The sequence below is a fragment of the Aspergillus eucalypticola genome, assembly GCF_003184535.1.
Source record: "Aspergillus eucalypticola CBS 122712 chromosome Unknown BO83scaffold_2, whole genome shotgun sequence".
NCBI lineage: Eukaryota > Fungi > Ascomycota > Eurotiomycetes > Eurotiales > Aspergillaceae > Aspergillus > Aspergillus eucalypticola.
This window is the reverse complement of record NW_020290276.1, coordinates 321584-344888: the sequence shown is the minus strand read 5'-3', so window position 1 is coordinate 344888 and position 23305 is coordinate 321584. Positions and strand designations below refer to the sequence as shown.

Sequence of the window (23305 nt, the reverse complement as noted above, 5' to 3'; positions counted from 1 at the left end):
AGTGACGGTCTGGCCAGTAGAAGGAAAGAGTTTTCGCGGACGCTGATTGGGCGACCCAGTCCCACATCAAGCAAAAACGGGCCAAACACATGACCTCGCTAGTGGCTAGCGTAAGCGAGCGTCCACCGCGCAGATATAAAAGGCTGCTCGCCCCCATTCATTTAGAAAACTAAGCGACTCTACGTTAGTCTCCCTCCCCCCTAACATTGGGAAGAGCCTTTCGGCCTTCCACAATGCAACTTTGGAGAATCATCAGCTAACCACTTTCTGCCTACAGTTCAAAGAATCACTTTAGAGTAGACGTCCCACCTCTGAGCTCTTCTAAAGAGCCACAGAATCTCCACCCTTGCTGATGACTGCTATGTCCTCGATGCCCTAAAGTGAAGCCGTTTTACTTCCGACTCGACTTTGCATTTGCACGCTCTGTTACAATCTATTTCGGTAGACTTGTTTCGAGTGTCGGTGCAATGGTCCAGGGAGTGGTGATGATCTTTACCTTGTCATGATGTCTTGACTTCGGTCGGTCGGACTTGGTGGGTGTCGAGGAGGTCTGAAAGGTGTCCCCTCTTTTACACTTTAATGTTGGTGTACGAGGATATGGAGTTGCTCAATCTTGTCTTTTTCGCGTCATCAGTATAGCCAAATAATATCCGATTATTCGTTAAACAATATCTACTCTTGCTCGTAGCAGTGATATATGTACACCCGAATATCCCCTCTGAAGTAGTACGATTAAGCGCTCTCGATTGCACGTTGAAAGCGGACAGACGAATCGATCTAGTTTTGGACCAGTCCTGCACTTGCTCCACGTGACGGCCGTCTTTTACGACGAGTGGTCCATTCCCTTAGTGACTGGTTCTGTACTAGTACCTATCTTAACTATAAACATGGCCTAACGCCAACATCAATCATATTGAGAACCTTATGGATTCCTCTTCAGCTTTTCAAGTAACTCCACAGAATAAAAACACGGCCCATGCGCTTCTGCATCTCTTCATCCAGGATATATAAGATCGACTCGTCTAAAACTTCATTCCTGCGCGACCCGCTCTTCCCCGTCACTCGTACTCTGAGCATTAGTCCTAATGGGAGGATTGAGCCACCAGACCCCAGACTTCTCCGTGTCCACTGCGCCATTGCACATATTCTGAAACTTAGCGGCGCCGGCGATTTCTTTGAGAAAGTCCTGCGTGACTTGGAGGAGGTGGATTTTAAAGCTGATGGCTCGACAAATCTAGGTTTTATGATGGGTTTGCGACTCAACGGTTGGTTATAACCCTGTCCGGTTGTTCTTGGTGCTGCCATTCTGGGAACAATTTCTCCATGGCCCGGGAACTTTCAACACTACCCAACGGTTAAGCTCTGGAACATACGAGGAAGAATAAGCTTTGCTGACCATACGCCGGGAAGTATGCGGTATCGCTGATGGCGACGAGAATTCAATAATCAAAGAATTACACTGCAAACCCTAGGCTAATACAATTAAACTTCGCAATATCATGAAAATTATGATTTTACACTGCTTTATGACACGCTAGATTTTTCCGACCATGTTTTGCGATGAAGTGCATTGCCGAACATGCGAGGATTTGGGTGAGTAGTAGTACTAATCCATGTCGGTCTGCGGCAGTCGGGATTTGTAGCTTTTTAGAGGACGGAGGTCTTTTCCATCAATGATCATATCGTAGATAAAGTAAGTGCCTGCTATTGGCCATCATCATAGGACAGGCGGTTGAAACGATGATACGGTACGTTCTTCCGAACTTACTTGGTAGAGTATATTTCGAACGTATATAGCCTTTCCAGGAAACCCGGTGTACTATCTATCATGTGATAGCGCTCAATCTCACCGATATTCTCCGGCCCAACATTCTGGATTTATCTAACTATCATAAGGACAGTTGGAACTCGCAATGTAGGCCAGCACAGCACCGTCATGGCCATCGCAGTGGAAGATGTCACCAAAGTACCCTTCTACAATTTCCATGACCCTGTTCCATCACCTCCACCACCCTCCTTAACACGTAAACTGCCAACTTTCAATACAACACTCCCTAGTCTCTACTCATCTACTATACTCCTAGAATATCCAGCTCCAACCGAACTACCACCACCACCACCACCACATAAACCAAACCTCTTCTTAACTCTCCCCCCGGAAATCCGTCTCCTCATCTACACTCACCTCCTAACCAACCACCACAACCCCCACCACCGCCGAACCCTCTTCGCCGCCAACAACCGACCACAACTCTCAACCCTGAACCCAATCCACCTCTACACCCACCACCACAACCACCACCACAACAAAACCAACAACCTCCACCCCTCAATCCTCCTAACCTGCAAACAAATCCACGCCGAAGCCCTCCCCATCCTCTACACCCAAAACACCTTCTCAACAACGCACCCAACCCAACTCCACCACCACATAACTTCCATCGGACCGCTCAACACCTCCCTCCTCCGCTCCCTCCACATCTTCGTTCCCTGGAGTAACTCCAGCTCCACCATCTGGTCGTGGATCGTTCTCCTCCACAACCTCTCCGAGCACGCGACCGGTCTAAGATATCTCGAGATAGGATGGGACACGAACATCCCCTGGCTCACGCACATGGAACCTGGCGATGAGGCGAGAGGCCTCGGGGATAATATCCTCTTTGTGCATGCGTTGGCGAGGTTGAGACAGTTGCGGAGGTTGAGGATTTATGGGTTTTTTGGGGTGGAGTGGCCGGGGTATTTGAGGAGGGAGTTGGGAGGCGGGGGGACGGTCGTGGAGGTTGAGTGTGGGTTGGTTAGGTCGGTGGTGTTGGAGGAGGGAGATGAGGTGGGTAGCAGTAGGGGTAGGGGTAGGGGAGCTTTGGAGAAGGCGAGGGTGGAGTGGGAGGAGAATTTGAAGGCTTTTGGGCTGTTTCAGAGGGGGACGGTGGGGGTTGTGCCGTAGGAAGCTGTAGGGGTAGTGTGTATGCTGTTGATAACTTGATATACTAGGTAATGTTTAATTCAAAAGGTTGAGGATGGTTATGGTATTATGCTGATGATGAAGGTTTGACTGTATGAAGTGATCTAGATGGATACATAGTAGTATACTAGAGAGTGGGGCGCCGTTTCTCGGCCCCACAGATGCCCCTGCAGGTGTACCTTGACCAAAGTATAAAAAGAACAGTTGTATAGTGTGTGTGGAGTATTCAATTATGCATTGGCATTAGGCTTGGTTTTCATTCCCTAGTTCATTCTCGGGGATGATCCGATGCGAACTTACATCCAATGTCCGTGGTTGTCTAGTATGTGCTGTTTCATCATTCGAAGCTAATCTACTGTGGGATATCAATAGCTATATCATCAAAGATGGGTTGTTCATGGAGGAAACTGCTGGTATTATCATCACTACATGTATCATCATAACGGCTCATTTACTATCGGAATTTCCCTTGCTCTCCGGGTGATTCCCATTCGCAGCCCCGGCATTGCCACCACTGTTTCCTCCTCCTCCGCCGCCGCCGCCGCCGCCGCCGCCGCCTCCCTTGGGGCCTCCTTTACCCTTGGACCCTCGTCCTCCGCGTGGTCCGCGAGACGAGGTGCCCCCTGAGCCGCTTTCATTGGACTTATTTCCCCGGCTATTGTTACCACCACCACCACCGCCTCCCGAGGATGCTTGGGCTTCACCACGGCCTTTGCCGCGGCCCTTCTCCCCACCGGGGTTGGCCTTTCTCTCTAAAACGACAACTTGACTCTGCGCGACCGTGACTGGACTAGCAGCGATGGCTTTTTGAAGTCCGTCGGGTTCTGCAAAGTCAATGTAACCGAATCCTTTTTTCTTATCGATTTCCACTTTAAGAACCTTTCCGAACGGAGCGAATGCCGCTTCTAGTAGCGGCTCGGTAACGCCCTGAGATGGATTGGCGTGCTTGAGGAATGCTTGAGTAGCGGTCGCCGCCGGTCCTGCCGATGCTTGCTTCCCCTTCCCAGACTTTGCCGGCTTAGGTGTAGTACTGACCGGAGTGCTCGCTTCGGATGGCTCACTGGGTGGTTGTGTGTTGCTGCCCTTTGACTTGTCCCGAGTCGCTCCCTTAGATGGCCTTGACGGCGTCTCCTTCTTGTTTGTATCCGGGGTCGCAGTACCGCTCTGATCGGACTTGGGCGTATCTCCATCGGTGGCAGCGGCTTTGCCCCTGCGGCGACCAGACGGAGCAAGTCCAAGATCGCGCTGGAGGATCTTGGCAGCAGCCGCGACACTTCCACGTTCGCGCTTCCGCTCTGTAGATGTCTGTGGTGTATCCTTGGGGGAGTTCTGCGCTGGTGACGATTTTGCGGCTTGCTTGGCAGCAACACTAGCAGCCTGCTTGTTTGCGGCCTTCACAGCTTCCTTGGTAGCCTTGTCCGACTTGGATTTCTTCTCTGGTTTCTCTGAAGCAGCAGAGTCCTTTGTATCCCTGTCAGGACGTTGTAGCAGCTTCTTCGCCTGGACCTTCTCCCCCTTGGAGTCCTTGTCCGACTTGTGTTTAGATTTGCTGGATTCCTTTGCCTTGTTGGCCTTCTTCTCTCGAATATATTGCACCAAAGGTGTGACTGTCACTGTCTCCTTCTTATCCTCACCATCAGCGCCAGAATCGACAGGAGGCGGTTTGGCAAGTGGCTGCGTGAGGCTCTCGAGGAAGGCGATAAACTCGGGGTCCTGATCGATGGTTCCTTGACGGGCATCTTTGCGCGACCGATTTCCGGCAATCTTGGCATAAGGTGCGAATTCCAGAGACGGGGGTCCCAGAAGGACAGGGTCGTTCGAGGTATTACGGGCGTCTATGAAGGATGTTTGACGGACTTTGTTCGAGAGCGGGATGGTGTGGTCGCTGGACATGACATGGATATACGCACGCGAGGGTCGAGAAGGTTTGGCCGGACTGTACAGCATACTGTTAGCGGAAAGCCTTCACAGAATGAAGTTGCTGGCTTACTCTTTAGAGACCTTTCCTGGCTTGTATTGGAACCAGTCGACCTTCCCACCGCCAACCCTCCATTCTGAGCCCAACGCTGTCTCGAATTCCGCTTGTGTTAGTCCGGGTGGGAGACGTCTGACGAGGAGCTTCAAGCGGGGCGCAGCTGGCTTAGGTGCCTTTTTTGGTGTCGCAGAGGCATTCTTCTGAGTGGCAGCTGCGGGGATCTGAAGAACACCTCCTGTAGACTTGCCCGCAGGGATCTGCGTCATGATCGATGTTTTGATTGTGTTGGGACTTCGGGCCCAACTCGAGGATGCGAGTATCGCTGAGGGAGAGGGGGGAGATGTTGCACTGAAATGACAGATATATAGTACGGTGTAAGGTAAAAGAAAGCAGAAAGATAGGCACTCCGCAGCCGCAATCACATGTGGCGCTGTGCCTGAATTGAGTGATGAAGCTGTTATCGTGCAGGAGATTCCGCCCGCACCACGTGACCAATCCCGGGAATTGGCGTGAGCATCTTCACTGACCCAAAGCCAACATCCCCTGCGGGGAAAGACCGCCGGCGCGCATCCCGCTAAGCAACCCGTGTGCTCTGGTGTATACGAGCGACTTTCCTTGGAAAGACTAGTTTATTCATTACTCTACTTTAATTACTGCCTTTAATTGCACTGGTCCCACTTTGTTCACTCATACGCACAAGTTCATCATGGTGGACAGTAAGGTCCCTCAGCCGGGACCGGCCAAGTTGAAGCGCAATGCCGGCCCTGATGAGTGGCTGGAGGCCGCAAAGGACTGCAAATACCTCTCGGAGTCCCATATGAAACAGCTTTGTGAGATCGTCAAGGAGTTTATGATGGAAGGTGGGCTTTAGTTCGAGCAGGTGGCGACCGATTCACCAGAGACTGACGGGTCGCATTTTCCAGAGTCGAACATTCAGCCGGTCTCAACACCTGTGACCATCTGTGGAGACATTCACGGTCAATTCTACGACTTGTTAGAGCTGTTCCGGGTCTCTGGAGGCATGCCAGATGAACCTGACGTCGAGCCGCCAAAAACGTCGCCTTCTGTTATCACCTCGGAGGACATCGAACCCCCTTCCACCATAACCGATCCCAAGCTGCGCAAGAAACTGAGGAACTCCGGAAACTCGGATGACCTTGCAGACGAGACAGGCTCGAATAACAGCCAGCGCGGTCGGTCTTCCAGCGCAGGCTCGAATGAGGTTACATTGAATCGAAACTTTGTATTCCTTGGTGACTACGTGGATAGAGGGTACTTCAGTTTGGAGACCCTCACGTTACTGCTGTGTCTCAAGGCAAAGTGAGTTATACTTACTGGAAGGGCTGCACCGATTCTAACAGTATATGTAGGTATCCTGATCGTGTTACGCTGGTCCGCGGTAATCACGAGTCTCGTCAGATCACCCAAGTCTACGGTTTCTACGAGGAGTGCTTTCAGAAGTATGGCAATGCGTCCGTATGGAAGGCTTGCTGCCAGGTTTTCGATTTTATGACATTGGGCGCCATCATCGACGGTAGGGTGCTCTGTGTGCACGGTGGACTGAGCCCGGAGATTAGAACACTGGATCAAGTGCGGGTGGTCGCGAGAGCCCAAGAGATTCCACACGAAGGTGCTTTTTGTGACCTGGTCTGGTCTGACCCCGATGATGTGGAGACATGGGCAGTGAGTCCCAGAGGAGCTGGTACGTATTTGTCCACAAGATGTGCTATTCTCTTTACTGACCCTTCTAGGCTGGCTGTTCGGAGACAAGGTTGCAGACGAGTTCTGCCATGTCAATGACCTGACTCTGATCGCCCGAGCCCATCAATTGGTCAACGAGGGTTACAAGTATCACTTCGCCAACCAGAACGTGGTCACCGTGTGGAGTGCTCCCAACTACTGCTACCGATGCGGCAACCTCGCCTCCGTGTGTGAGATCGACGACGATCTAAAACCGACGTTCAAGCTCTTCAGCGCGGTCAGTGACGATCAACGACATGTGCCGACGTCGCGGCCGGGCCGCAGTGAGTACTTCCTGTAAGATATCGCATGGATACGCTTTTTATTCTCTCGTCCGCTTGCATTTCGCAAGACATGAGGCGTTTACTGCACCGGCGCTGGCGTTGGGAGTGGATACAGATGGCGCCTACGCACTGTGAGTGAAGACGGGTTACGAGCATCATATATTACGATTTGGGACACAGTTAATGAGGGCACCTTTATGCATACTGGTACAGCTTGGTCCAGAGGGTTTGTTTAGTCGAACTATGACGAATCAGATGATTGTTATGAACATTGCTCCTTTTCATTGTAGCTGAACCAGCGCCTTCCACACGTTGGTGGCCGTCTAGAAACTCACCATTGGTTCTCTGGCAATCAACAACGTACTTCATATCTTTGCTTTCCAGAGGTATCATAGAAGTCATGGAACAATAAAAGCTCGGACAGAGTCCGAAGGATCATGATGTAGCGCTTCATCGACAAATGACCGAAGATCATTTGCTAACATAGCTTTGACACAATGACCTAGGTCTAACACCCGAATCAAAGCCGTGCTTCTACCTCCAGAGTGAATCGTGATATTCATAAAAGCCGCGAGTCTCGGCATCTCAACCGTTCGCGTGCCTTCCCCAATTAGGCCTAGCGTCATATACTCCACCGGTAAAGGCATGTAGTTGTTCATCTCTGAGACACCCACCTTGCACAGTTGCACGCCGGTATAATGTACTGCCACCGGTATCTCCGGACCCCGGATTGCGGAGAAGATGGTTACTGAATATACTGAAGATCATTGGTGCAGACAGTGCCCGAGGCACGGACACACATGCCGCGCAGGTGCCGACCCCGGGATCGATTCCGGGGTAGTTCGGAATCCATCCCGGAGGCAATTGAAGTATGCCCGGTCAGGCGCATTCCAACTCATCATATTTAGGACACTCTTCACCTCCTTTGACTGCCTCTTATAGACAAAATTTAAACACAAAAAAGGGCAACCCAGAACATGACACAAAAAGTCGACGTCTTAATCTGTGGCAGCGGCTCCGCAGGTCTCTGCGCAGCCGCCTGGTTGGCTCGCTATGGCATTACCTGCAAAGTGCTTGAGCGGCGGGATGGCCCCATGACGATGGGCCAAGCAGACGGTGTGCAATGCCGTACAGTGGAAATCTTCGAGAGCTTCGGCATTGGCGAGGAGCTATTGCGCGAGTCGTACCATGTGGTGGAGGTCGTGTTTTGGGCCGATGATAGTGGCTCCGGAGTTATACGTCGCACGGGCAAGACAGCAGATACGCAGCCCGGGTTGTCTCATCAGCCACATGTCATTCTGAACCAGGCGCGCATCAACGGGCTTCTCATTGACCTGATGAAGAAACATAACAACCAGGAGATCGATTACGGGTATACTGTCAAGGATGTTCGGGTTGATGAGAGTCAGCTTTCGGCGGGGCCGGAAGCTTATCCGGTTAAAGTCACGGCGGAGAAGGATGGGAAGGTGGAGAGTTTTGAGGCGAAGTATGCTTTGGTATGTTATCTCTTTCGCTTTTGAGAGGGTTATTGCTGATGCTTGAAGGCATGTGATGGTGCACATAGTACGGTGCGCAAAGCGCTAGGATACAATATGATTGGAGATAGCACCGATGCTGTCTGGGGTGTCATGGACATGGTTCCACGAACGGACTTCCCCGATATTCGGAAGAAATCCAGCATCCGCTCCAAGGCAGGCAATTTGTTGATTATACCCCGAGAAGGAGACAGCTACAATCTGACCCGATTCTACATTGAGCTTCCGACTGGCACTAAGGCGAAGGATGTCAGATTGGAAGATCTGCAAAATGCCGCGAAACGGATCTTTAGTCCGTACCAGATTGAGTTTGTTGAGACGGTCTGGTGGTCTGCTTACGCTATTGGGCAGCGCCATGCCGATTTCTTCCACAAGGATTACCGTGTCTTCCTTGCGGGCGATGCCTGTCATACGCACTCGCCGAAGGCGGGCCAAGGCATGAACGTCAGCTTACAAGATGGTTACAATATGGGCTGGAAGCTTGCTTCGGTGCTAAAGGGGTTGGCGCATCCCTCATTGCTGGAGACGTATGTGCTTGAGCGGCAGAAGGTGGCTATTGATTTGATTAATTTTGATCGGTATTTCGCCAAGTTGTTCTCCTCTCAGGGGAGTGCAACGCCCCAGGAGTTCCAAGAGGGATTTATCAAGTCTGGGAAATACACTGCAGGTTTGACGGCCAAGTATGATGAATCACCTATTACTTCTGATACGGGCGTGTCGACCGAACTTGCCACAAACGTCGTGGTGGGAATGAGGTTGCCTAGTGCGCAGGTTGTGCGATTCTGTGACGCCAAACCGCTGCAGCTTGCTGCATCGCTCAAGTCCGATGGCCGCTGGAGGGTGATGGCGTTTGTGGGCGATCTCAGCGTGTCACAGAATATGGCCGCACTGCAAGCTGTACGTTAGAAGGATAATCCTTGCCAGGATGAAGTAGTATACTAACCGAGTACAGGTTGGAGAGTATCTCGGCTCCGATGACAGCCCTCTTCAGAAATTCCGCTCGAAAAGTGGCGAACCTGACAGCCTTATCGAGCCAATTCTCGTGGCACATGGTAAACGGCATGGCGTCGAGCTGGAGCAGATCCCGCAGAGCTTCTATCCATTCACGGGGAAGAACCATATCAGAGGTGAGTTTACTGGCCTCGGAAAAAGAATCATCTAACAGGGATGTAGATCTTCACAAAATATTCTTTGATGACGAGAGCTACAATAGAGGTCATGGACACCTTTACGAGCACCTCGGTATCATCCCTGACAAGGGTGCTATCGTCATTGTCCGTCCAGATCAATGTAAGCCTCCATCGTCACTGGTCTTGGAATCATCTACTGACAAACTTTAGACGTATCTGCTGTGTTCAGTCTGGATGACTATAGACGAATCGGCCAATTCTTTGAGGGATTTCTGATCCCGCAGGAGAGGTCGGAGTCGTTGACGGGAAGTAAGCTGTAGCCGCTGTACGCAGAACGCGCGTGCTCTGATGAGCCTCAGAATCGGCATGCTTATCGTGTTGAAGCGAGGCAGAATGAGATACAGGCAGGGGTAACCTGCCACCAAGCGGGGTTGGATTTATCAGCTAGATGCTTTGGCGAACTATTTAAGCAGCATGACGACACATCGATATCTAAACAGCATAGACAGCTTCTAAATTTCATTATTCATTATCAACATACTGCAAAGCAAGATGGCTCCCCATGTTCTCGAAGGCAATGGCAAGGCTATTGAGCCAACACTCAAGTCAATTCCTGCAAAGGATGTGCCAGTGGCCACCATCGAGTCTCCCAGCACTGTACAGAACCTAGCTCAGCTCCTAGCCAAAGCAGCCAGCTCCAAAGCCGAACTCACCTTCTACACGCCTGGAGCAGAAGCCTCGCATGTTTCGTACTCCGACCTTCAGAGCAAAGCCACAGAAAAAGCCCGGCTCTTAGGCCAAATCGATGGCATCTCCGCATCCTCTATTCTCTTGCTGCACTTTGAGAACCATCACGACACAATCCTATGGTTCTGGGCCGTCACTCTTGCAGGCTTCCTTCCTGCCATTTCAACCCCCTTCGTGCATGATCCCGCGCAGCGCAGGAAGCATCTGCGTCACCTCAAGATGCTGCTACAGGAACCCGTCGTCCTCACTACGGAGCGGCTTGTCCCAGACTTTCTGGACACTGATGAGCTTCGTGTGCTTCCAGTTGAGGTGCTAGACAAGGCCGTTAACTCGGATGGCTTATCTGACACTTTGCCACTCTGCGGAGCCGAGAAGCAAGCACAAGACCCAGCAGTCCTCATGTTGACGTCTGGAAGTACTGGAAGCGCCAAGGCGGTTCCACTCCGCCATGGACAGCTTCTTACGGCATTGCAGGGCAAGAAAGATCACCATGGAACTGAACCTGGGGATGTGTTTCTCACCTGGGTTGGATTGGACCATGTTGCTAGTCTTTGTGAGATTCATTTGCATGCAAGTATGTTCTTCACTTCTACCTTTATAACATAACAGCCGCTAACAAATCGACAGTGAGTCTGGGCGCTGACCAAGTGCTCATCCCAGCTTCAGAGCTGCTTCGCGATCCAATACGCTTCATCCAGCTGCTCGATTCACATAAAATTGCCTATACATTTGCACCCAACTTCTTCTTGACGCAGGTGCGGGACGCTCTCGCTGCCAATCCAACTCTCCAAGCGGATCTGTCTCGTCTCAAGAGCATCAACTCGGGTGGCGAGGCCAATGTCGTCGCCACTATCGACGGGCTGACTCGTGAACTGCGTCGATTTAACATCCAGCGCGAGGTGATCAGTCCTGGCTTTGGAATGACAGAGACATGTGCCGGATGCGTGCATGCACGGGCATCGCCGTCCTACGATCTATCCAAAGGCCTTGAATTCGCCTGTCTCGGACCATGTATTCCTGGCATCAAGATGCGCATGATGCGTCCCACCGCTAGAGATGAGCCCGCTGCGCCTGGTGAAGTTGGCGAGCTTCAGTTGTCTGGTCCTGCCGTGTTCACGGGATACTTCAATAATCCAGAAGCCACGGCTGCCGCGTTCACAGAAGACGGGTGGTTCATCACAGGCGATCTCGCCTGGCTGGATGACTCTGGATATCTGAACCTAGCAGGGCGGACTAGAGACACTATTATCGTGAATGGAGTCAAATGGAGTGCCACAGAAATCGAAGTGGCTATCGAAGAAGAGAACATCCCTGGAGTTGTGCCCTCGTACACCGTGGCCTTCCCTTGTCGTGCCCCAGGCTCCGCGAGCGAGGATATCGCCATTGTCTACTCCCCAGCTTATGCTGCCGACGACGCCGCAACGCGCTTTGAGACTGCCACCGCCATAGCAAAGACCGTCGCGCTTCTAACAGGGCGAAAACCCGCCCACTTGATTCCACTACCGGCGGAGATGCTAGACAAGTCCTCGCTAGGCAAGATCTCACGGACCAAAGTGCGGACCGCATTCGAAAAGGGCGAGTATGCATCCTTCGAGGAGGAAGACTTCAAGATCGTCCAGAAACACCGCGAGTCCACGCAGCGACCGGCTCAAACCGAGACCGAGAAACGAGTGCAAAGCACCATAGCAGGACTCCTCAAGATCCCCATCGAAGACATCAACGTAGACATGTCAATCTTCGATCTTGGCATCACCTCGTTCAACCTGATCCTCCTCAAAGCCATGATTCAAGAAGCCGTCGATGCACCCGTAGAAATTCCCATGTCTGTCCTAATGACCGAGTAAGTCACCGCCCCCTCACCCATATTCAACTCTATCAAATATAACACATATTGACAAATTCTAACCAGTCCAACAACCACCGCCATCTCCGCCTCCATCGACAAACTCCTCTCCCAACCACCAACCTACAACCCCATCGTGCCCCTACAACCCCACGGCACCAAAATTCCCCTATTCTGCATCCACCCCGGCAGCGGCGACATCCTCGTCTTCATCGCTCTAGCAGCCCAATTCCCTACGCGGCCCGTTTACGCCCTCCGCACACGCGGCTACAACACCAACGAGCGCTTCTTCCACTCCATCCAAGAAACAGCAGATACCTACGCCCACTACATTCGCCAGACCCAGCCCGAGGGCCCCTACGCTATAGCGGGATACTCGCTCGGCTCGACCCTCGCTTTCGAAGTGGGCAAAGTGCTTGAGTCCCAGGGCCAGGAAGTCCGCTTCCTGGCCAGTATTGACTATCCGCCGCATATCCGGCAGTACGTACGCGGGCAGAACTGGGTTGATGTGTTGCTTCATATAGCCTTCTTCCTGGAGCTGATTGATCTAGATGTGATGGGCGAAGCCGGTACCTATCTGCATAGCCTTGAGAAGGAGAATGGAGGGGAAGGGTTATCTCGCTACGATGCCCTCGTGCACGTCCTAAACATCTCTGATAAGGAGAGAGTGCGCGCACTAGCTCTTAATCCTGAGAGATTGGAACGAATCACGGATATCGGTGAGAAATTCCGAGTCCACGGCGAGACGTATGAACCGAAGGGAACGGTCGAGACATTGGACGTGTTTGTAGCGGATCCGCCAAGCTATGCAGCATTGGATAGACAGGACTGGGAAGAGAATAAGCTGGGGGCGTGGAGGGATTTCGCACGCACTGAGGTGGGGTTCTATAATTGTCCGGGCATTCATGCAACCATGTTGAACCCGGTACATGTACCGGAGTTTGTGAGGGGGTTTAAATTGGCCATGAAGAGGAGGGGGGTTTGACTTCACCATCCCTTAGTGAAGTATAAGCTGCTGCTTGATAGTATAGTCTGACACTCAACACGTATCTTTCTCTTCCCCTTCTCCTTCTTCCTCCGATGAAGTATACCACCGACGATAAACCTCAAAAGCCCTTAACAAATTCCTCCCCTGATCCCCAATAAACTTCATCCCCCCATACCCACTCCCAGTAACAGCATCCCTAACATCCCCCTCATCCACCCACTTAAACGCACAATGCTCCTCCGGATTCAACATCACTTCCTCTACCGAAGCAGTTTCAACTAGAAACCCCCACTTGATCACCTTCTTCTCTCCCTGACCCACTCCGGGGAGCGGTTTTTTCCACTCGTCAACAGCCACTAAATCCACTACTTTGGTCACCTGCAGCCCTGTCTCCTCAAGTACCTCCCGACATAATGCCCGAAGGAGGGTGTCGTCGAGGGCAAGGTCTGCTCCGCCGCCGGGGGATTCCCAGTGGAGGGGATAGCTGTCTGTGGGGGAGCGGTGGAGGAGGAGAAGGTGTGGGTTTGAGTTTTGTTGGTGGGTGGTGAAGATGTAGGCGCCCACGCCAAAGTCGGTGTAGGTGGGGTAGTGGGTGGTGGGGAGGGAGGAGAGAGGGTGGATGAGGAAGGGGTATTTGGATAGGAGGTGAGGGGATATTTCTATTTCTTGTTTGGTGGTGGTGTTCATGGTGGGAGGAAGATATTGGAGTTATATATGAGAGTTGGGAGATGATGAGAGAGAGAAGAAGTTGTTGTTGATGTTGATGTGGTGGTTGTGGGGCAGCAGCGGGTGGGGAAGATTAACTACAACTACACAACCTAAGTGGAGAGCACAGATTCACTACTTAACAAAGTACTAGATACCATGAAGGAGTTGTTCGTTGAATACTACTGGTAGTTCTAAATGATTTTATTGTCATGCCAGTGCTTTATGTTTTATATTTCTGGTATATTGGTTGTCTTTCCGACTGTGCTTAGGAGAATCCAGCGGCTTGTTACTATTAGCTAAACCTGCAACAATGATCCACAAGCTAAATCTTCTGTAGATGTGTATCGTTCCGGCTGTAGAATTTATTTTTCCTGTTTGAAAGAATGATAATAATGCGTACCATATGGTCTTATATGTTTGGTTACATCATCTTAGGGTAGGAGCTGTTGTAGATTACTTTGGTTATTATATGAGATCTTGAATCTTCAGAATGTACCTATCTACTAGCTAAAATCCAATCTGAATATTACTAATATTAACTCTAATTCGACTACTAATGTCTTGTTTCCGAGGGTGTATTTCTATATGCTGATTCAGAGACCACATCCAGATTATACTTTCTGGACTTGCTGTTCAACGGGGTGCTATCCTGACTGGTAAGATCGCAATGATTTTAGCGCATGATGGAAGATTGTGTCTCGGATCTACCTTCAAGGTACATTGCTAATATTAAAGAAGTACGTTGCTGTCAGAAACCACCACTAGTGCACTTTAGGAGTGAGTGTTCCAGTTACTGCAGACGAGCTAACAATGTACTATCGCATCATTTACACACCCACCCACGCTCTCACACTCTCAAAAAAACACACACTCTCTATCAATTGCCTCAGGAAGCTAAAGAATAGCTAAAGACATATACACGCTATTGAGTATCGCGGCGATGCGCCCAGCCTGTACCTACGCGTTCCGCCTCCCCCCTAACTGCATGCAAGGAGATCAGACAGGGGGAATAACAGCAGATGTAGCTTAATCCCCCCCATGGATGGCGCCACAACACAAGAATCCTTCTCGGTATCTTTTTCCTTCTTGTTAGCCTACTTCTTTTCTCTGGTTTTCTTCTTTTTCGAGCATTCATTCTATTATCTGTCAGCAGAATTGGCATCCTGACCAATCAATCGAAATGGTTGGTAAGGTTGTGACCGCACCATGTCGATTTCCCAGCCTCTCTCCCTCTCTCCAGAAAGGTCGAGATGAGGATGCGGTCGATACCATCAATATACCCCAAAGGGACAACAGTATCTCTCAATGGGGCCCTGATCTGGGGCCCAGGCTCCGTGTTATCTGGGCCATCATCCTCTCTGTATTTGTTCACGATGACAGCGTGGTGATGGGCTACGAAGAATGTTCGGAAGCTCGGGACTCGGCATATCTCTTGCAGCATTGCTCCTCCGTCTATGCTACGACAATTGACCGTGAAGACGACCTGACCGCTCTAGTTGGATCGGGACATCATTTAGAGATTCATAGTCATGACCCTTGGGTTCATAACACTGGGGTACTACTGCTTGACGGAAGAAATGGGGGGAGTGACCTGGCTCCCAAGAATGTTTCTTCGCCAACAGACGCCGAGAGAGTAATCAATCCAGCCCCCGTACCAAATTGAAGGCCATCATGCTCATAATACCTCCCACTCTAGTGCGATCTCATCTTTGGCGCAAACTGGGACCCCGCAGGACTGCGTCTCTTCGTGCGCTTCCGCACCGCATACATATCAGAAACAATGGCCGGTCATATTGCCGACGCTATCCAGGAGATCCTGTTTTCTGTCCGTCACGACTGGCAAGGCAAGGTCAAAGACCTGAACCTTCTCTCCCGAGCGAGTCGCGACCAGATTCTATCTTGGAACACCCAACCGCTAGAGGTGATTCATGAATGCCTCCCGGACCTTATCGACCGTGCCAGTAGCAAGTACCCCGACGCCATTGCCTGCTGCACTATCAACGAGCAGATTACCTACCGCGAGCTTCAGCACTTCTCTACAGCATTGTCAGCCCATCTCCTCGCCGCCGGCGTGCGTCCTCACACCTACGTCGGGCTGATTCTTGACAAGACCATCTGGTCCGTGGTCATCATGCTAGCCGTACTGCGGACAGGAGCAGCCTGTATGCCTCTGGACAGCGCATTACCTCCCGCCCAAGCTTCATCCATGCTCCGTGAGGCCAATACATCCGTCGTCCTCACCACCACCAACCCCTCCAAGCTCGAACCCCACTGGGTAGCCATAGCGCCCCAAATGCTGGAAATATCCGGGCACCTAATCCAACAGCTACCGAAGAAGCCCCTCCCAGCATCATCCGGACATATATCCCCTACTCAACCAGCCTTCCTCATGTACACATCAGGCAGCACCGGAGCCCCGAAGGGCGTGGTCCAGCCCCATCAAGACATAGTAACATGCGTACAACAGATGGTCCAGGCACTGCAACTAAACTCCGGCACCCGATTCCTCCAATTCGCCGCATTCAGCTTCGACCTCAGCTGCGTAGAAACCCTGTGCACCTTATCCCGTGGCGGATGTGTCTGCATCCCCGGAAATGACGACCGACTACACCGGCTCGCCGAGACAGGCACAGCACTCCGCATCAACACCGCGTTCCTCACCGCTGCAGTTTTAGCCCAGGTCCACCCGGACGAGATGCCCACGCTAAAGACCCTCACAGTAGGTGGGGACGTCCTAACCGCAGAGCAAGTAGCCCTCTGGGCACCCCAAGTCGACCACCTCAACGTCAGCTACGGCACTACGGAAGGCATCATGTTCGACACGCTGCACGCGGACCTCACTCCCCTATCCGACCCCCGGAACATCGGTCGCTCGTTCGGCCCACGCACCTGGATCGTCGATCCAGCAGACCACAACCGACTACTCCCTATCGGGGCCGTCGGCGAACTAGTCGTCCAAGGCGGCCGTCTATCTCAAGGCTATCTCCAAAAACCAGAGAAAACCGCCGCCGTCTTCATCGACGCCCCTGTCTGGGCACCAACAACAACCACATCCCGATGCTACAAAACCGGAGATCTGGCGAGGTATCTGCCCGACGGCTCAATCTATCTCCTCGGCCGTAAAGACCGACAGGTCAAACTCCGCGGCCAGCGAGTGGAGCTAGACGATCTAGAAGCTCGTCTAAAGCACGCTGTAGACCTACCGCGAGGTATGGTCGTAGCCGACGTGATCGTCTTGCCGGATCAAACGAAGCAACTCGTGGGCTTTGTCTACGATGACCGGCTCACTAAGCACTCTGCTGGCAATGATGCTGAGGCGCTCTTTGGACTCCCCACAACAGATTTCCAAGCCCTGATGCGCACCATGGTCCAGAAACTCAAACAATCTCTCTCATGGCTCTTCATCCCAACGTTCATGTTTCCGCTCCTGTACGTGCCGAAAACGCGTACAGGCAAGATCGACCGCACGCGACTTCGACAGGCTGCGGCTGGGCTGGCGCAGCAGGATCGTCTGGTGTATGCGGTGCCGTTGGATGAGGGGGGAGTTGATGAGGACGATGTAGTACTTGTGAAGGGGGTGTGCGGTGAGCAGGTGGGTATGGTGTGTAAATGGTATGCGGAGAGTTTGGGCGTTGCGCTCGGTCTGGTTTTACCCAAGAGTAACTTCTTCCATTTGGGAGGGGATTCAATCAAGGCAATGCGGATCACGCGACTGGCGAAGGATGATGGTTTTGATGTTACGTTTCGTGATATCTTTAATCATCCTCAGCCGGTGAGGCTTGTTGCTAATGTGCTGCTGGTGACTGGTTCGGGGACGGGTGGTGAGATGATGACGAGGGCAACAGCGGTGGTTGGGGATGATGGATGAATATGAACTTGTTAGTTTATACCATGAATTGTCTGAGTAGAATTGGACAAGTACTAATATACAATTTTGCTGCTACTAGAAATAGCCTAGTATCTAGTAGGGATTGACGCGATTATTCGCACCTAGTAGTACTCTATACACGAGAGTACCGCACCATCTCCCTGGCTAACTCTAACACATTCCACCCCGACTTCTCCTCTGCTCTCACCTCCACCTCCATCACTTCTTTACACATCCCCGCTGTATGAGTGACAGCTCTCTGCCGCTGCTGCTGCACCTTCCACCCGCGCACCACCCATAGACACAACGCCGCCGCAACAAACACCATCCCCGCGAAAATCTGCACCTGCCGATACGCATCCATCCCCTGTTCCGGTCGTCGCAGCGCCTGCGCAATAGCCTCTCCTGCTGCTCCAGGTCCTACCAGCACCAACCATAGAATACTCAAGGCACCAGGTAAATCCTGCAATCCGATCACCTCCACAAACACCGGGGCCACTGTAGCAAAGAATGTTCCCGAGACCATGCCTCCCATTACTGCGAACAAACAGCACACGGCCATACTCCGTGCCGGAATCCAGATAGCGAAGCAGAACACCGCACATACCAGGGACAGGGCTGTGGCCACGTTCAACCGACCCAGTCTGTCACTGAATAAGCCGATAAGAGGCCGGCCGATACCCTGTCCCAGATTGTGCAGCGCGCCGACCACGCTGCTCTGGCGTGCGGTCAACCCGATCGAGATGGCAAAGTTGGGTAAACTGAAGTTGATGGAGACAAAGCCAAAGGTACTGAATATAGCCCAGCCGATAAGAAGCAGGACCTCGAATTTTTTCAGTAGAGGAAAGTTGAATGCGACATGACGGCTGGCGGTGGCTTTGTTGCGGTCGCGGAGGAAGGCCGCGCACACGAGGTTCACGACCAGCGAGATGATGGCTAATGTTCGGAATGTCCAGGGGAGACCGAGGTTCTCGATCATCGCTTCAATGCCAAGGGAGTAAATGAGACCACCGGTTCCGGCGCCAGCGGCGGGAATGGCGTTTGCAACGCTGCTCTTCTTGTCGAACCACTGTGGCGGAACGCCAAGATAGGTCATGTAGATGATGCCCATGCCGACACCGAAACAGACGCCCTCGGTAAGAAAGAGTTGCCATACGCGGGTGGTGAAGGAGGCGAGGATCAGTCCAGCTGTTTGGATGATGATACCCGTGATAATTGTTGCGTGGGTGCCGTATCGGCGGATGAGGAACACGGTGACGGGTGCCATCAAGTAGGCGCAGCCGATGGCGAGACCGCCGATGAAGGCGTAGGCGAGTGAACTCGTGCCGGGGTAGATGTTGTTGTCCATGTAGTAGGACAAAAAGACGCCATAACTCTGGTGCAGTTAGAAGATCTGTTGCCGCCTGGCTAGTAGCTCTACTGCAGTGAACTCACCCCATTGATACCCCAGGTGTGAACTTGTAGCCAGAAAACGCACGCAACGATCACCCATCCATATCCGCCATCTGGGGCGGCATCGATGTCAATGCTCAACTTGGGATTTGTGACCGAATCATTGCTCTCATGGTCACCATTGTCCGTAGAAATATAGTCCTCGGATGACTTGGTGTTTAGTGTTTCTTGGGTTGTCTGAGTTGACTCCATCGGACCTGGTGATAAGACAGGGGATAATCATCAAACACAAGAAAAACCAAGCACTTTCCAAGTCCCAACCGGAAAATTTATATAACACATCCAACGCAATGGGGGAGCACGATACACGCACGGCATTCTAGCTATCAATTCTCCCAAGGCCAGAGAGAACACTACCAGCGGGGCACTGGAATGCGGCCGATCCCCAACAGGGAAGAGTGCCACGCTGGGCAAAAGCTTTCCCCAACTCCGATCAAATCTCGACCCGGAGAAATACATGATCTATCCATCGCCAATCGCAAGGGAGGCAACAAAACGGGTTGCTTGCGCAATGTACCAAAGTGACCGGATTTTCCCAGGCCTATCTTGCCCTTGTTGGTGATGCGGTATGGGATGCGAAGAATGCTGCTGCAAATCCTCCATCTGGAGTAACGGCATCCCTTGCGTGACTTGCTCGTTCGGGGTGTTGATCGTCCGGTGGAAACCAGATGATTGAGGATGAAACGGTGATCAACTTATAACGAGGCACAAACGTATTCTGTGGATGATCGCTGGGAGACGATCTTGTTGAGGAGCTTAGCAGGTGCTTCTGCTTATATCAAGGTACATCATATCTTGAGTGCTTATTGTGCAGCGTTGCCCAGCCTTTGTTGGCTATGAAGTCATCACTGCAGCCTGGCAAGAAAAATGCGACGATCCCCACTAGTTGTTGAACCGGAAAAGCATCGACAGAAAGACCAATTGGACAAGTGGTAGTCTTAAGTCTGGCGATAAGACGCCACCCCTAGATGCTGGCTGGAATGGTACCGTGATGTCGGTGGCGGGGACAGGTTATAGATAGCTCACGCTGTGTCGTCTGAAGCTAGAAAAGGACTTGTAAGCTCAGTCTGAAGTTGGAAACTGGCTTATCTCGATCAAGTCGCATGATCACTGGCTAAATAGGGGCTGGATAAACTGCATAAGCTTTTGGCACGAATAGTTGGATCATGGTTTTTGGTCGCGAAATGTTTGTAAAAGAAGGGTCGATCTGGGATGACGAAAAGAGAGCTTCCCCGGCTGTAAATCATGTGCCTTGGATTCGCTGGATACATCTTCCCTGATTATTGTGTACATTCTAGCGGCGCCGCCATCTGCCACTATTACCAACCTTGAATTACATCTTCGTATGCTCTAAAGTCAGTCTCGTGTACACGCAAATCCACCTGATTTAAATAACGAAGATGGGTGTGACAACGGACATGATCGAGAATATGCCACATTACCCCTTGAAGAGATATGAAAGAGTATAATATAAAAATAGCCGCAAAAGACTCGGGAACGATTGATTACAGAATGCTTCGCTGTCTGTCCGTATAACTTTTTTTCTCCGAATTCTACCACCATTTAGAGACTGGCAGCTTCCGTCAGCGTCTAGAGATAATAAATGAGGGATTATCCACCTCGATGTCTTCAATAGAAAAGCGACGGAAACTGACGGTTCACCTAAATCAATAACAGATAGTGTAGAAATCTAACAGAACCTTCCTAGACAGGTCGATTAGATGTATATAAAGCCTCTGTGCCACGATTCTAACTTGATTTGGACACATCTTCTCCACAACACGACAGTATCAACGGCGTTAGCTCTCACCCGTTGAAAATCATTCTGCACCAATGGGTCATACCAGCGAGGGCTGTGTTGGTGGTCTAGAATTCTGGGGATGTGGGTGTGAAATTCACCATATCTACAAAGAATACGAGAGTTGCACTGCTTCCCCAAAGCATAAATGCCATGAAGTAAATAAGGTATCCTGCAGTAATCCTGATAGGCCTGGTTGCAATGAACATGATGGCAAGGATGGCTTGACCACTTCGTCGCATGAGATAGTTGAAGATCGAGAAATTGCCTGTCCACTTTGTGTTCATCCTCCTGGTATGAGCAAAATGATCTTGAGTCGTGTAGAAGATCCGAAGACTAATTATCTCTAGATGATGGTGATGAGAAGATCTCGCCTGATAGAAGCAGAGGACTCAGGTTCTTTACAAATTGGTTTTCTTGGAGGAACAAGAAAGAACAATAGTAGTCTGTGACTGTGGGTGTCAATGAGAGTCTGGGACCATCATGAAATGCCGTCTTTGTGGCAGGTGAATGTTGTAACATCACCAATGGTCCTGAGTCAAATAAATTGACATCTTACACTTATGAGATCCACTCAATACTGTCTAGCAACAGCCCATGACTTCACTCACAAGAGACGTGCTGCCGCCAACCTCGTTATGGGTTTGTTGTTAGCTTGACCTTTTCCCTATTGTTTTGCAATACAAAACGCTTTCTGTCTACGTTGTTTCATTGTAGCTATTGTAGTGGAATCTATTATGTAGCTACTACAGACACCGAATAATGGTAATCTATACGAAGAATAACTGAAACAGAGTTGGTGAACAAATGCAAATATAGATCAGCACGTGCACCCACATGTATAGAAAGAGGAAGGCACGTGTGGCTATTGTTTGTGGAGTCACTCCACTCTTTGCTCTACCTCAAGGAATAACATAATTATCTGAGTCTATTGCCTCTTGTCTATACCCAACAGCGATAACCCCCCCCCCCCCCCCCCCCAAAAGCACCCCAAAACAGAACTATGAACCAGCCTGATTTAAGAGAGTACCGGGAGTACTGTCCTCCTGGAGTCAAGCGTGTGATTGCGTCAGGTGGAAGTGCATGGATAGGAGAAGTTGATGAGACTACAGTCCTGAAATATCCTCTTGCGCCTGGCGATACGGATGTGAGTCGGCTCGACACAGAGAGACGCCTCCTCGAGATTGTCGGACATCACGAGCATATTATCAAAGTGAAAGGATACACAGACAATGGCTGGCTATATCTAGAGCGTGCGATCAACGGGAACCTAGATGACTACTATCTCAGACCAGCACATCCACATCCACCGCCATCCCTCGAGCAGAGGCTAACCTGGTGCCGAGAAATAGCCGAGGCAGTTGCATGGGTTCACAGTCGGGGAGTCATTCATTGTGATATACAACCCAGGAATATTCTTCTTGATGGAATGCTACGCGCCAAGCTGGCTGACTTCCAATGGAAGCATTTGTCAAAGGATGGCACCGTGCTTCTTGATGGGTGGAGCGGAGAGCCTTGTAGGTTCTATTGTCCTCGTTGTGACCCCTTTGACGCAGATGTGCAGACAGATCTTTTTGCACTGGGATGCACTATCTATTTTATCATGATGGGGCATGACATGTTTCCTGACATCATTGATGGAGAAGATGCGTGTTTTGAAAGAGTCGAGCATAGGTTTGCATCGCAGCAATTCCCAGAGGATACGCATGCTTGCAGCGAAATCACTCGCAAATGCTGGCACAAGGAGTACGACTCTGCCGATGATTTGCTTCTGGATTTGGAGGTTATCCGAGAGGAATTATTCGGCGCTGACAGTGGTTGAGCACACTAAAGAGACTGCTGCACAAGATGCTCAAGATTTGACATAATCGCAGAATTTTTGAGACAGCACTCTTTGGCTTTGTCCTGGAATGCTCATGCTCTCATGTTGAAGCCAAGCCGGCGTTTGTGTCAAGTAGATAGCAACGGCACCTCCTAGGTCTGTCATCAATGCAGATCCACATTAGATAGCTATAGCTCCTTTAAGATCCTCTTAGATGGCCTTGACTTGGTACCTCCTTAATGCCTCGGTCACTTCAGGAGAGATGTAGCATGAATCGACCAATATTACGTGTCACGTGACCGACATACCCTGCAGTACCCGCAAAACCTTCCTATGGAGACATATGGATGCGACAAATGGTCAGCTGAGATGCTCACAAACATAATGACTTCAATTTGTTGAGCAGAAACATTGGTTCTGATATGCTGCTGTTCGTCTAGCAGAACATGATGT

General features: G+C 51.0%; 9 protein-coding genes across 9 annotated transcripts; 6 read left to right on the top strand and 3 right to left on the bottom strand.

Moving 5' to 3' along the window:
• Positions 1-1900: 1900 nt before the first annotated feature.
• BO83DRAFT_413554 (uncharacterized protein) lies at positions 1901-2944 on the top strand (the record flags this gene model as incomplete). Its single annotated transcript, XM_025534497.1, has 1 exon — positions 1901-2944. Exon 1 carries the CDS (start codon positions 1937-1939, stop codon positions 2942-2944), a length of 1008 nt encoding a protein of 335 aa, XP_025392599.1. The 5' UTR covers positions 1901-1936.
• A 451-nt stretch (positions 2945-3395) lies between these two features.
• BO83DRAFT_352235 (putative nonsense-mediated mRNA decay protein Upf3) lies at positions 3396-5360 on the bottom strand. Its single transcript, XM_025528984.1, has 2 exons — positions 4953-5360; positions 3396-4898 (listed from the first exon to the last, which is right to left on the bottom strand). The coding sequence occupies exons 1-2, from the start codon at positions 5201-5203 to the stop codon at positions 3410-3412; spliced, it is 1740 nt and encodes a 579-aa protein (XP_025392598.1). The 5' UTR covers positions 5204-5360; the 3' UTR covers positions 3396-3409.
• Positions 5361-5494: 134 nt separating this feature from the next.
• On the top strand, positions 5495-7213 carry sitA (TOR signaling pathway phosphatase SitA). Its single transcript, XM_025530198.1, has 4 exons — positions 5495-5797; positions 5861-6257; positions 6308-6639; positions 6689-7213. The coding sequence occupies exons 1-4, from the start codon at positions 5644-5646 to the stop codon at positions 6976-6978; spliced, it is 1173 nt and encodes a 390-aa protein (XP_025392597.1). The 5' UTR covers positions 5495-5643; the 3' UTR covers positions 6979-7213.
• A 710-nt stretch (positions 7214-7923) lies between these two features.
• On the top strand, positions 7924-10161 carry BO83DRAFT_374419 (putative phenol 2-monooxygenase). Its single transcript, XM_025530197.1, has 5 exons — positions 7924-8457; positions 8506-9393; positions 9449-9623; positions 9670-9786; positions 9837-10161. Exons 1-5 carry the CDS (start codon positions 7939-7941, stop codon positions 9944-9946), a joined length of 1809 nt encoding a protein of 602 aa, XP_025392596.1. The 5' UTR covers positions 7924-7938; the 3' UTR covers positions 9947-10161.
• A 17-nt stretch (positions 10162-10178) lies between these two features.
• Positions 10179-13201, top strand: BO83DRAFT_449409 (NRPS-like enzyme; the record flags this gene model as incomplete). Its single annotated transcript, XM_025536750.1, has 3 exons — positions 10179-10947; positions 11001-12213; positions 12283-13201. The coding sequence occupies 3 exons, from the start codon at positions 10179-10181 to the stop codon at positions 13199-13201; spliced, it is 2901 nt and encodes a 966-aa protein (XP_025392595.1).
• Positions 13192-13949, bottom strand: BO83DRAFT_374418 (NUDIX hydrolase). Its single transcript, XM_025530196.1, has one exon. The coding sequence runs from the start codon at positions 13889-13891 to the stop codon at positions 13256-13258; it is 636 nt and encodes a 211-aa protein (XP_025392594.1). The 5' UTR covers positions 13892-13949; the 3' UTR covers positions 13192-13255.
• A 1143-nt stretch (positions 13950-15092) lies between these two features.
• BO83DRAFT_449408 (nonribosomal peptide synthase) lies at positions 15093-17780 on the top strand (the record flags this gene model as incomplete). The annotated part of the gene is made up of 2 exons (XM_025536749.1): positions 15093-15545; positions 15609-17780. 2 exons carry the CDS (start codon positions 15093-15095, stop codon positions 17778-17780), a joined length of 2625 nt encoding a protein of 874 aa, XP_025392593.1.
• A 133-nt stretch (positions 17781-17913) lies between these two features.
• Positions 17914-19556, bottom strand: BO83DRAFT_449405 (MFS transporter; the record flags this gene model as incomplete). The annotated part of the gene is made up of 2 exons (XM_025536748.1): positions 19215-19556; positions 17914-19155 (listed from the first exon to the last, which is right to left on the bottom strand). The coding sequence occupies exons 1-2, from the start codon at positions 19422-19424 to the stop codon at positions 17914-17916; spliced, it is 1452 nt and encodes a 483-aa protein (XP_025392592.1). The 5' UTR covers positions 19425-19556.
• Positions 19557-22033: 2477 nt separating this feature from the next.
• Positions 22034-22852, top strand: BO83DRAFT_449404 (kinase-like protein; the record flags this gene model as incomplete). The annotated part of the gene is made up of 1 exon (XM_025536747.1): positions 22034-22852. The coding sequence occupies one exon, from the start codon at positions 22034-22036 to the stop codon at positions 22850-22852; it is 819 nt and encodes a 272-aa protein (XP_025392591.1).
• Between the last annotated feature and the right edge of the window lie 453 nt (positions 22853-23305).